The sequence below is a fragment of the Synchytrium microbalum genome (assembly GCF_006535985.1).
Source record: "Synchytrium microbalum strain JEL517 chromosome Unknown SmJEL517_scf0007, whole genome shotgun sequence".
In the NCBI taxonomy this organism is placed as follows: domain Eukaryota; kingdom Fungi; phylum Chytridiomycota; class Chytridiomycetes; order Synchytriales; family Synchytriaceae; genus Synchytrium; species Synchytrium microbalum.
In genome coordinates this window covers 534,113-546,616 of record NW_022158356.1, presented here as the reverse complement: position 1 = coordinate 546,616, position 12,504 = coordinate 534,113, and the positions used below count along the sequence as shown (strand labels likewise).

Here is a 12,504-nt window from a genome sequence, read left to right as displayed (position 1 = left end):
CTTCTGCATCTTGCTTATGTTGACGGGAAGCGCAGGAAGCCTCATGGAGAATACAGAAAACGTGTCATTTGGGATCAATCTTGTATTTCAGACGCGTATTGTATTGGTAGCTAAATTGGTAGCACAATTCCGCTACTCATTAATCTTATAAGCCCTGCTGAATGGGCATGTGTCAGGTTTCGTTTTTGAACCGAAATATGCCCATATTGCCCATATGTTTAAGATATTGTTCGCTTGCTCCAGACGCGTCTCCATTCGTTACATGTCCTTCCTCGTGATATTTTCACACAATCCAAACGCCCAACCTTTATGCACTAGAGAAAAGAACAAGGAGAACTAGCTTGTAATTGACTGGTGAAGCAGAATGTTGACTAATAATCTCAAGACGAATCCAACCGGTATGGCCTTGCTGCTTCTACTCATCTAGTGCGATCCATTCTTCGTATCGTCAAACATTTTCTCCTATTTCTGACGCATTCATCTGACATTCGATTTATGCTTTTATAGTGCCATTTGAAAGTGACAATTATCTCCCGGAAGGCCATATACTCTCTGAACAAGAGAGAACCTTCTTTGGAAACTTTCTAGATTCACTGGCTGGCAGCCCAACATCAAAAACGACACAGAACTCGAATGAATTGCATCCTGGGCCCACTTCTATTTTATCCAATCATGGTACATCATCTTATTCTACCGCAACTTGCTGCTCTGACTGTCGAGATCTAGAGGAAAACAGGGTTTGATTTTTGCATGGTCGTGTACTGACACGCTCCCGTTCGCTCTATTAGGTCATACGCACGACCGTAAAGAACCCCCTGCACATACTACGGCAGCATCCGCATCAGCCAGGATGTATCTTCCTGTAGAACCCTGTGTTTCTCGTAGTATGACCATCCCAGCCTCACCTCCGAGAGCCTACCCGAGTCAGCTCTACTATCCTCCATACTCAGCAGCCATATCGAGCAACACGACACTACGACAGATTGAAGCTCAACTTGCTGCTCAACATCATCAACAGCGACGACAGTCAACGTCAAACGAAATAATCACGACGGCTATTGATAATAATAATAATGCTGCTCCAACCCAACCACATGTTCCGCTAGTTAGTAATGCACCATCAATACCGTTTCAACAACAACAGCAGTCACAGCCGAAACAAGTACCACCTATCGGCAAAGCGGCAAAAAATAATAGTTGTACCCCTGTCACGTCAAGTATCATAGTACCTAGTCAACCACCACTACAGGTGGCGATTCCAACAGTAGCAGAATCTGCTACACCATCAGTCAATCACAATACGTCCTCGTCACCTCTACCACCACCAACAACACAATCATCATCACGTCGACGAAGCTCTACGGCTTCTACATCCAGGAAACGTAAAGCTTCTTCAACCATAGAAGCACCTAGCACCAAGAAAGTCGCTGCTGCTGCTATCGGTACAGGCGATTGGCCTTCACCAAAGGATAACGAGCCATCCTCATCTAAATCTACTAAAACGTCATCAAATCAACGAGAGGATGATGAAGACGCACCAGATGACACAAATGCCGATTCAAGAAGTGGTGGTGGTGCTAGCAGCAGTAGCCGTAGTCGAAACGCAGCAAAAGGACTACTAAGTGAAGAAGAGAAACGCAACAATCATATCGAATCGGAGAAGAAGAGACGACAGAATATTAGGACTGGGTTTGATCAATTACTTGATTTGGTGCCTAATGTGAGACGTCAGCCGAGGTTGAGTGAAGCTGAGATATTGCAACATGGTGAGTAAATGTCATTGCTGAATGGCACAGCTCTTGTCAGGAACGTAATTTATTTGTTTCCTTCACTCTTTATAGCTTTGGGTTACGTCAAGACATTATTACAAACCAAGACGGATTTGAAGGCTAAAGCTACTCGATTACGTGGACATTTACGTGACGTTGATAGTGATTCAGACGATTCAGTGAGTATTCCGAGCAATATGCTGTCTTTTTTGCGTAGTCTTGTGTTGAATATGGCATCTCGAACACTTTGCTGATTTCCATCACTATACTAGTCTGATGATGATGCATTGAACTTGAATTTACGACGACCTCAGCATCAGTCCGGAGGCTCGTCATCGTCATCATAACCATGATGATACAATTATTATGTATTTTCTTTTCGCTGAACTATTTTGCTTGTATTGTGGTGGATTGGCGCTGGGCAGTGTTTATTATGAACGTGTGTGAGACTATTATGAGGGGGGATGAACGGGCTGTGTTTTGTGTATAATTCTATATTGTGAATTCGCATTCGAGTGGGTGGGCTATACTTGCTGTGATATACAAGAGTAGTGAAAAGTATTTTTTGTAGCATTGGCAAATATATAAGACGTGAAAGTAGGGAAACAATTCACCACGCAAGTCTTACAATGGGATCAATATTAGAGAAAATTGAGATAAATAGAGACGGCACAATTGTCTCGACGTATCTGACCCCTCAGGCCGTTTTGGTGTATATTATTCAAAGTTTGGTGGTTGTTTTGGTCTTTGTTTTTGCTTACCGTCGTCTATCTGTGGCAAAACGGAGAGATTGAGAAGCCCATTCTTCTTGAATGGATTAAAAGAAGTACGACTTTCGTCTGATGCTGAACTTTGGAAAATTCTGACATCTCCTTGCCAGGTTTAGGAATGCAATGAACAAACAGAAAAGGATCCCTTACTTCAGTGCCGAAACACGATACAAACGGGAAGAATATAGCTCTATATGTTCTTCGCGTATTCGTGTATATCTTGTTTCACTTGTGTTGCTTGACACAAGTGAAGGGTTTTTCTGTTGTCCTTCAAGGTTTTTATTGACTAAGATGTTCATGCAGTTTAAAGAATAGGTTAGGGGCTATTGCCAGTAATGAAATTGGAGGTCATGAAAATTCTGAAACTGTGCTCGGCCTTGAAGAATGGGTTGAGGGACGCCAAAAACAACCCCGTCTCGAACCTTCCCTTTCAATCCAAAGTTCCAACACTCTGTCCAAATTCCTCGAAGATGAGTTCTTGCTACTTGGTATTGCAGACGTCAGAACCCCCGTCCTCGTAGCAGTTCCAAACATACTGACACACTGTGGTTCGACGGACCAACTGGATAGCCTTTAATCCCTCCCCTTTTTCTTTTCAAGTTCGACTTCCAGACCCGAATATTCTTTGCATGATCCGTCTCTCGGGATTCTCGTTGTGGTACTTGCGTATACAAAAGACTGTGACGAGAAAGAAAATTTAGAACATGACTCCATATAGACTCGGTAAGAGATCAAATACCTCAACAACGACAATCTTCTGTCAAAAACGAGATATTTGTCTCTTGAGGAAGCTCTGTGCCATCTCTGAGTCCTTTCACTATTCGTTGGGACAAACGACGAGTTGCACGTTTAAATCGGCTCGCAAGTCCAGAAAGTCGTTTTGGTGCTCCCCTCTGTGTCCATGAAGAAAAGAGCATGAGCCATCCAAATCAGCATGATGATCTTCATGCTTCGTATTCACAGCATAGGCAGCATACTTCGATTGAGCTCGATTGAGCTCATGCCACAACCAGTTTCTGGAGAAGCGGCCTTCAGTAAATTAAGATATAAAGTGACGATCTGAAAATGGCGAGGTTGAAACAATGTCCGCCATCTGCGCATGTTAATGGTCCAACAAACGAAGAAAGGTATTTCAGAGGATTGGAAATACATGAAACGTTGTAGGAGTGCAGAAAGTCCAATCCACCTGCTAATGTTTGATATTTTTGTTTTCTTATATATTTTTTTTCACTTGGTACTAGAGTATACACACAGATTAAGAAGGATTTGCTGCTGGTGCCAGTGGTGGATTTGGTAGTGGTGGGAGTTTTGAAAGACTTGTTTCAGACTTGAAGAATGGCTTGCTCTAAGAGACAACAAAAGTCGGTCCCATACTTGTAATGCTTCCGAAAGCAAGCTTCACACGCTTCTTTTGCTCACCTTGGATGAATTCTTGCTATCAAACGACCCGAGAACACCCGTCCTCGTCGTAGTTCCAAACACCTTGTTGTAATTAACTTCTCGATTCAGTAACTCGAGCTTACAGTACTCAAGCTCCCCTTCCAGAGCCATTATCCTCCTCTTTTTCTTCTCGACTTCAACTTCGAGGTCTGATATTCTTTGAATGTCCATTTCGCGTGGTTCACGGTTTTGGTATTTGATGTCTGCTTCTTGTAATCTGGAAATACGAAGTGAAAGGTATAAGACAGTGATGCAAAACACAACGCGTCAAAGGCGACGTATTCTGCGTGAGTTCAAATAACACCATCAACAAGTTACCTTTTCTCAAGACTCGCAATCTGCCTCTTAAGGAAATTTTGAGCCATATCGAAATCTTTCAACATTCGTTGGGTTTCTCCCAGATGATCATTGTTGACGACTTCGGTACGAACGGCGTGTCGTACTTCCAGATCGTTTTGGAGGTCTTTTAGAGCCTTCTTGTGATCCTCCCTTTTGTTCAGAAACGAATGGGTTGGTGAGAAGGCCAAAAAACGAATGTACAATCTCGGAGAACTTGCTTGAGTTGAGTAATGTCATCATCACGATTAGTAATTTCCTTTTTTGATTCCTCTAACAGCACTTGCAAATCCTTTATTTTGGATTTCAGATCTGCTGCTGTAGCCTAAAGAAAGCAAAATCCAGAGTTTGAGATGAAAAAATTGAACGTGCTGATTGCGAATCACTCACCAAATGAGCATCAACCTCCCTCACAAGACGAATAACATCTTGCACTTTTCGATTTATAATCTCCTTGTGTTCTTCAGCCACAATCTTGGCTACCGAGTCGCATTCTAGTCTTGCTACTTGAACAGCTTCTGTTATCTTGACTTCGTATTCGGCCGCTTGTTTTAGCAATTCGTGAGCTTGAGATTCTTGGAGGGATGTATAGGCCGATTCAAGACTGTTTGTCTTTTCGACTTCCTACAAACAGAGAAGGCTTTTTCAGTCCAACAAAAAAGAGGTCAAGTGTCTCTCAGGATAGGGTTGCTTTCTCATACCTGCTCGTATTTCTCTCTCATCTGATCACGAAGCCCCGTCATATTCTCAATCAGCACAGCCCACCTCCCTTCCACCTCCTTCAAATGTATAGCAGCACGCTCATCAGCTTGACACACAAGCTTCTCAGCCTCCTTCTTAGCTTCCTGCTCACGTAACTGCCATTCTTGATCCCAACTGTCCTTGACGTTTCTCATTCGTTCGTCATTCCGCATAACAAGTCGTTGCATAGCGTCTTGATGCTGTTTAGCAACACTCTCTGTCTTGATTTCTAGCTCTGATAAGGTCGTTGCGACTTCCAATAACCTTCGTTCCAGCATGCTCTTCTGGGATGCCCATGATTTGCGTTCGGTTTCGTGAGATGTTTGGAGACGTTCTATTTCCTCGTTGTGGTCTCGCTCGACTTGAGAGAGGGTCGATGTGAGCTCGAGGCTGGATTGCGAGGTGAGGTTTGTTCGGAGCTCGTTCATTTGGTCCTTTACTTTCTTGGACCTGTTATGTGTTTTCGAAAATCGAGTTCAGTAAATGCCAAAAAACTACGAAAAGGAACCTATACATACCAATGATGCTCAATCCCCTCTTTCTCCTTCTTAAACTCATCCCTCATTCTAGACCCAATCTTGCTTGCCATGGTGGCCATTCTTGCTGCAGCAGTGGCTTGCTCCTCTTGTATCGTCTTGACCTGCACTTCCAGCTTCTTGATCTCAGACATCCGTAAATCAATCTCATTCCTCGCAGCGTCCAGTTCCTTTTGCGTACTTGCTAGCCTTGACGACAAGACACCTCGTGAAGATTCGACAGAGTCGATTTTGGAGGAAAGTTTACGACGAGTGTCTTCGTACTCGGACTCGAGGGTTTCGTAAGCGATAGTTTTGGTTTGGAGAGCTACTTTTAGTTCTTTAATGTCCTATACAGAAATAGAATGAAAATGAGGTTGTGGTGAGCAAAAAACTCAACAAAATTCTCGTGAATGCATCGTTCAACTCTTTTGCATACCCTGATCTTGGAATCTATGGCAAGTCGATGCTCGTCCTGAAGTTCATGAATCCGCTTCTGAGATTCGAATTCGGCATTTGATACTAAATCTGCCTTTTGCGATGAGAGAGCCTTCTTGGCATTCTGCAAGTATTATGGATAATATTCTTTCAGTTTCGAGATTTCAAATTCTCACACCCAAACAGTAAATCTACCTCTTCATGTGTTTGTACTGTCATTTTTAACGTCTCTGCTGCCTCCTTGAGCTTCTTTTCTATATGCAAGAGTTTCTGTAAAACTACCCAAACACAAAAAGACTTATGTCGAAGTATTTGATACCTAAACTGGATTTACTACTCTCTAACGACTTTATCTTTTCCTTCAATTCCGTCACAGATCTATATTGATCCGTGGTGAGCTGATTTCTTGTCACATCGAGACGTCTTTTGTCATTCACTTTACCTAGATGCCACAACCAAGTCCTTCATGTACTTGTCAGCATCAACGCATGCTTGCCGATGTGCTTCATGAGCATTCGAGAGCTCGGTGGCTAGATCACCAGTTCTCGCTAGCTCCCTTTTAATGTTTTCTTCGCGCTCATCTAATAGAAGTCTGTCAGAATGGTACTAAGAGAAAAAAAATCATTACACGTATATCGATTCATTACCAGCCGCTCTGACTCGTATATCAGCTGCTTCTACATCAGCTTGAGCACGTTCAGCTTTAGCTAATGCAGCTGAAAGCTCTGTTTGTTGCTGCTTGATATCCAGCTTAAGATTCGATATTTGCGTATCTCGTTCATTCACTTTTTTCTGGTATCTAAATTTATGAGCATTCGATCAGCTATACAGCGATTCCGACTGCACGAGAAACTGGAAACATACTCTTCGCAAGTGAGATTGAGTTTCTTTATCGTAAACTCTCTATCGGCAATCCGCTGCCGTTCAACGTCAACAGCTTCTTCTAATTTCTTTTCAGCCTCGGCGATTCGAAGCTGCTCTGCTTGCTCAAACGCTATTTGGCTGGAAGCAGCTGCCTTCCGTAGCCGTTCAATCTCTTCGTCCTTCGAAGAGAGATCCGTTTCATACTATGTGTCAAATGTGTGTAAGCGACAAGAGTGTCTCTGACATCCAAGAATACTGAGCTCCAACCTTCCGCTTCATAGATTCCTTTTCAGCTTTTCCCTCTTTATCTATTCTATCCCGATCCTTCCTAACACTCTTGAGCTCCTCCTCGTATCGTTTCGTCAATCCAGCTACACTAGCCTTATGAGATTCTTCTAAAGCCTGAAGCGTGTTCTCAAATTCAGCTCGTAAATGAGCAGCCTCTTGACCAGCCTTGTTGATGTCGGCTTGTGAAGCTCCAAATCGATCTGATTGCATCTTCAAATCATGTTGCAATTTGTCAACAGTGTTCATAGCCTCTGCTAATTGTGTTTTGACCATAGATTCGGATTCCCTGTATATATCTAATTCAGTTTTCGTAGCGTTGATTTCAGCTTCGCCAGCTAGACGAGCAGAATCTAAAGCCGTTATCTTTGATTTTGCATCTTGGATTATCTATAATTGGAAACCCATGTCAGAGCAGAGAAGCAATAGAAGATTCAAACAGCAGCCTATTCATACTCTTGAGCACTCTTCCTCATAAGCCTCCCTAAGTCCATCCAATTCAACTTGATGATCTTCATGCTTGGTATTCAGGTAATACACTACACGTGTCAATTGAGCTATTTTCTTGCTCATCTTATATACAGTTTCGGGGGCTGCAGCGACTCCCTTTCCATTGAATTGGTTTGTAGTGCCATTTGAAGGTGCTGCCAATGCATTCGTCGACCCGTGGAGTGATGATAATGAAGATAGGGACGTTGAAGAGTGTCCCACATCTGCGAGCGTTAATGGTCCTCGCTTGAATCTAGACAGTTTTCTAGACATTTGTGCCTGTCTTGTTCTGTTTGCGAATGGCTTGCTGCTCACCGCTCACTTTTTCTATTGGACGCATGTAAATCTCCGTCACGTTCAAGGAAATGATTCAGATCCAAATTATTTGAAAATACAATACCTATGTAAGATCTATAGATTTTTGATCGTTTTATTTACAACCATTTGGGATCTTGATCTTCGAATGCCTTAAAAAAGTCGACACGTCAACCGATCGCCCGATATCTCAGTTTTTCACTAGGTTTCTTGACATTTAAACCACGTGTTGCCATTATAGCATACAACATAATGGCGGGATATACCTTGAATTTTCGATTCTCTCTTGTGGAACACCATCGCTATGGTGTCAAAACCGTTCTTCCACAATTTTCGTCAAAACAGCACCACCATCGAACGGAGAGCTTTTAAATCTGCAGCCATGCCCGTCAAATTCCCTCCCGGTCTAAATCATCAATATGCAGTCGCAAACGGACAAAGATACCGTACGTTTTGTCTGGCTACTAATTGGCCGCCCTGCAGATGTAATCGGCAACAGCCTATGAACATCATACCTTTCACACTATGAATCTGCTTTAAATTCAGTCCAGGTGGCTATTTCTGTCATTTAACTCCTTCCGCACGATGCTTTGTTATAGATTATATGGACGAATGCAAAACATCAAACCCAAAGGATGTGATTGTTATGGTGCCTGGTAAATCAAACAACTTGTACACGTTGATGCTTCAACTTTCACGTGCGCGTTGATACTCCAACTTTCATGTCAAGCTTACCGGTTTATTTGGTAAAGGTTGGCCCGATTTGGGATATACGTGCTACGAAGCACAGCTTGACATGCTGCTGAACTTGAACTATCGATGCATTTTGCTGGACCAACGTGGTATGGGCGAAACTTACGCTCCATACGTCCCTCATCCCGAGCATGGTGCATCACAGGCTGAAGTTGATGCTGGATTGGAGAGGTTTCAACTTTGCTGCAACATCGCGCCGCTAGTATTGTCAGCTGAATGTTATCACTAGGTTTGGGACAAAGAAGCTATGCGATGATATTGATTTCCTGATGGGAAATGTGTGGAAGATTGATTCAGCCATCTTTATGGGACATGGTAAGGTGCATTGACGCATTATTCAACCTTGGACTATCACTGATTCCATACTTTGGTTAGACTGGGGTGCGTTCTTAACATGGAGATTCTGTGGCTTCTACCCAAAGCGAATTCGCGCTTTCATCGCTGTTTCAGGTTGGTTGCTCATTACTACAAACATTAAAATCCTCCATTTTAACATAAACCCGTTTCGAATGTAGTGCCATATGCAGCACCATGGTCTCCACAAACTGAATCCACCTACCAAACTTTGGAGCAACGAGTGACCAAGTACTCAAACTTGGCATACCAATTCCTGTTTCGTCATCGCGATTGGGAAGCCGCTTGTGATGCGAATCCAGAAGCCTTGTTCAAAACACTCTTCAGGACGATCCCCAATACGGAAGAACCAGCAAACTATGTTGGGCTTGGTGATATCATTGTCAACACCATTAAGGGTGAAAAGATCAAATCGCTGGCCGAATACGGTTGGGGAGCATGGAAAAACATTGGGTTCTTGAAGCCCGAGGTTTATGATGCTTATGTTTCTGCCTTCAAAGTGAGCGGATTCAATGGAGCTTTCTCGTGGTATCGTAAAGAGGAGGTAAATTATAATCAGGAACGGCCTATTGCAGGCAAAGTGTTGGATTTACCCGTGCTTATGATTACAGGGTGAGTGATAAGCAAGATCAAGACGTGTTGTAGCAACTGACTGACGCATTTCTCGATTGGTAGAGAGTACGATATCTGTTTCGTACCTGGCGTCATCGAGATCATGAAGGAGAAGGTTACAGACATGGAACACTTACATGTAGCCGGTGCTGGGCACTGGTCACACTGTGAAAAGCCTGAAGTTGTCAACCCTGTAATTACAAAGTTTCTCTCGAAGTTTTAGATAAATTTGATTGTATTCCCGTAATTACAAAGTTACAAAGTTCCTCTCGAAATTCTCCATGATTTGATTTTATTGTCACATTGTCACGTTTTGTAGTCTTTTACAATACGATCAGAAGCGTTAGTGAGCCGATTGAGTAAGTTATCATAGACAATCACAGGTGAACACGTCGGGACGCGTCGATTAGCTCTCCCTTTTCCATGTTTGCGTATGCGCCGATTCGATTTTCTGGCTTTTGAAAGAAACTGGACAAGCTCAAAGATTCGCTGAAGTAGCCATGATGGCACGGTCAGCTTTAACTATATGCTGTAGGAGATTGGCTAGCAGCCGTATCGCCACCTGTACAAGACCTATAGCCTTCAGGAATGGGCAAACGAATCGATATTCTTCTAGTAGTAGTGGCAGCTTGCCATCTCCAATACCCACCATAGAGACATCCACACCGACACGGGCATCATATTCTAGACGGCCTCCCATCATCAGATCACCACCACGCTCCGAAATAATAATACCTGACCCTGCCAACATCGACATCAAGCATCAACACGAAAACGATGCACTAACACCCGTAAACCACATGAAGCTTCTTACGACAGAGGACACGCCAAACCAAAAAACCGATAATATGATATATTTCGCAGTCTTCGCATCCTCCATGGTGTTTTACATCTACATGATCGTCACTCATGTACCCGAGATTCAGTCGCTGATACCAGACGACTTTAGACCCATGATGGTACAAGAAGTCATACCATTAACCCATGACTCGATGCTCATGAGGTTTTGTACCGATATGCCGATAGCAAGGAGAGCACCATGGGATGAAAAGGGAATACCGATTCCATCCCATGTGGTGATTAAAGATCATACTTGCGAGATTGGACGCAAGTATACTCCTGTAACTTATGCAACCAATCACTTTGATGTGGTGGTTAAGGTGTATCCGGAAGGGTCTGTTAGTCGGTTCTTAGGAAAGCAGTTGGCGGGTGATAAGGTGTACATAAGAGGCCCGTTAGTCAGTATGCCGTATGAGTCTAATATGGCTGATGAAATTGGAATGGTATGAAGATTGCTTTTGTGAGGAAGAATACGAATCTGAGCACTCATTAGTTTTTGCTTTAATAGATTGCTGGTGGAACTGGTATCACTCGTAAGTATCAGCAGTGATCGTTTCAAGTACTACCGACCTTCATCAAGAACATACTTACTTACCTGTATACGCCCTCACAAATAGCCATGTATCAACTCATCAAACGGATACTACGAAATCCAGATGAGAGAACTCGAATCACACTACTATATGGATCCAAGTCAGAAAAGGACATCCTGCTACACAATGAGCTGGAAATCCTACAATCCGCTCATCCTGATCGCTTTAAAGTACACTATATAGTAGATGAGCCATTAGAAGCTACAGAATGGAAGGGTGAACGAGGCTTTGTGTCTCAAGCCATGATTCAAAAGTACATGCCTCCGCCGACACTACAGAAGTCTCTAGTGCTTGTTTGTGGACCTGAAGGGTAATAGTCGAGCTTCGTTATGTAGGATTTGAGTGGTGGTGAGCTGATTCAATTGCGTCAACATAGGATGGTGAGGCATGTTGCTGGGACAAAGAGAAGCGAGGAATCTCAAGGCCCGATTAGCGGGATACTCGGACAACTGGGATATGGGCAGAATCAGGTCTTCAAGTTCTGATAATAGCCATTACCTCGCTTTGGCAAATATATCTTTGTCTGGTTTTTTTTGCACTCTGACACTCATGTCGACATATAGAAATACATATTTGGTGGCCTTGTAAATCGTATGTAGTTTTCTCGTTGCGTGAACCAAAGGACCGGGTTCTGATGTTCCAAACAGTTCGTTGAAACTACTGCAAACACAAACCAAGGAATATGCGGCTGATCAATATATTGAGCTACAAGAACTACAAGAAGGATTGAAACGTTCTAAGTGTACCTTTTTACATTGTATAAGTTAGATTTCATAACGTCGAAACCCTCCCGTTGCAAAGCTTGTGAACCACGACGCAAAGGAGGACGAAGACCTACCTGATTTTAAGGTAATACATCTCCAAACAGTCGGCTTGACAGTGTCTCCTGTAAATGAGGGTGTTAGTCAATATCATAGTCTTCTTTGTTCTCTTTCCATCCGTATTTTTGTTGAAGGTGAAGCTGGGACTGCAAATAGGCCCGTCACAGTATCTAAATTGCTCTGAAATGATTACTTGCCACGTTCCTAGACCACTCAACAAATGATTCGACTATCTTGAGGTAAGGCGAGAGCCGCCTGCACAAAACATTCCGTTGCTTTTGACATTTTGACGCAAGGCACCCTTGCAAGACCGCGTTAGACCATCTCCAGACATCATTCTTCAAATTAAATAAGGATTTAGACTGAGGAGGATTGCCCCGCAGACCTTCCATATTGCGACAGACTCTCAAAATGATATTCGTGACACGCCCGTCTGAGCCTCCAACGATTTGCAACATTTATAAAAGAGACTGACTTCTTTACGCATCTTAGTTGTACGCTGCGTAGGCCACATGGAAATCAATCAGCCTGCTTAACTGGACCCTCTTGTATCTAGTCTACGACATAAA

The 12,504-nt window shown here is 43.1% G+C and overlaps 3 protein-coding genes across 3 annotated transcripts; 2 read left to right on the top strand and 1 right to left on the bottom strand.

The window, feature by feature from the left end:
* Positions 1-364: 364 nt before the first annotated feature.
* SmJEL517_g02002 (uncharacterized protein) lies at positions 365-2,116 on the top strand (the record flags this gene model as incomplete). The annotated part of the gene is made up of 5 exons (XM_031167930.1): positions 365-398; positions 508-675; positions 789-1,766; positions 1,842-1,948; positions 2,042-2,116. The coding sequence occupies 5 exons, from the start codon at positions 365-367 to the stop codon at positions 2,114-2,116; spliced, it is 1,362 nt and encodes a 453-aa protein (XP_031026194.1).
* A 1,678-nt stretch (positions 2,117-3,794) lies between these two features.
* On the bottom strand, positions 3,795-7,920 carry SmJEL517_g02001 (uncharacterized protein; the record flags this gene model as incomplete). Its single annotated transcript, XM_031167929.1, has 15 exons — positions 3,795-3,884; positions 3,959-4,196; positions 4,298-4,468; positions 4,594-4,640; positions 4,706-4,939; positions 5,017-5,506; positions 5,575-5,921; positions 6,011-6,133; positions 6,205-6,263; positions 6,329-6,387; positions 6,452-6,590; positions 6,657-6,808; positions 6,874-7,076; positions 7,141-7,548; positions 7,615-7,920. 15 exons carry the CDS (start codon positions 7,918-7,920, stop codon positions 3,795-3,797), a joined length of 3,066 nt encoding a protein of 1,021 aa, XP_031026191.1.
* Positions 7,921-10,184: 2,264 nt separating this feature from the next.
* Positions 10,185-11,599, top strand: SmJEL517_g02000 (uncharacterized protein; the record flags this gene model as incomplete). The annotated part of the gene is made up of 4 exons (XM_031167928.1): positions 10,185-10,964; positions 11,030-11,054; positions 11,139-11,424; positions 11,491-11,599. 4 exons carry the CDS (start codon positions 10,185-10,187, stop codon positions 11,597-11,599), a joined length of 1,200 nt encoding a protein of 399 aa, XP_031026192.1.
* Between the last annotated feature and the right edge of the window lie 905 nt (positions 11,600-12,504).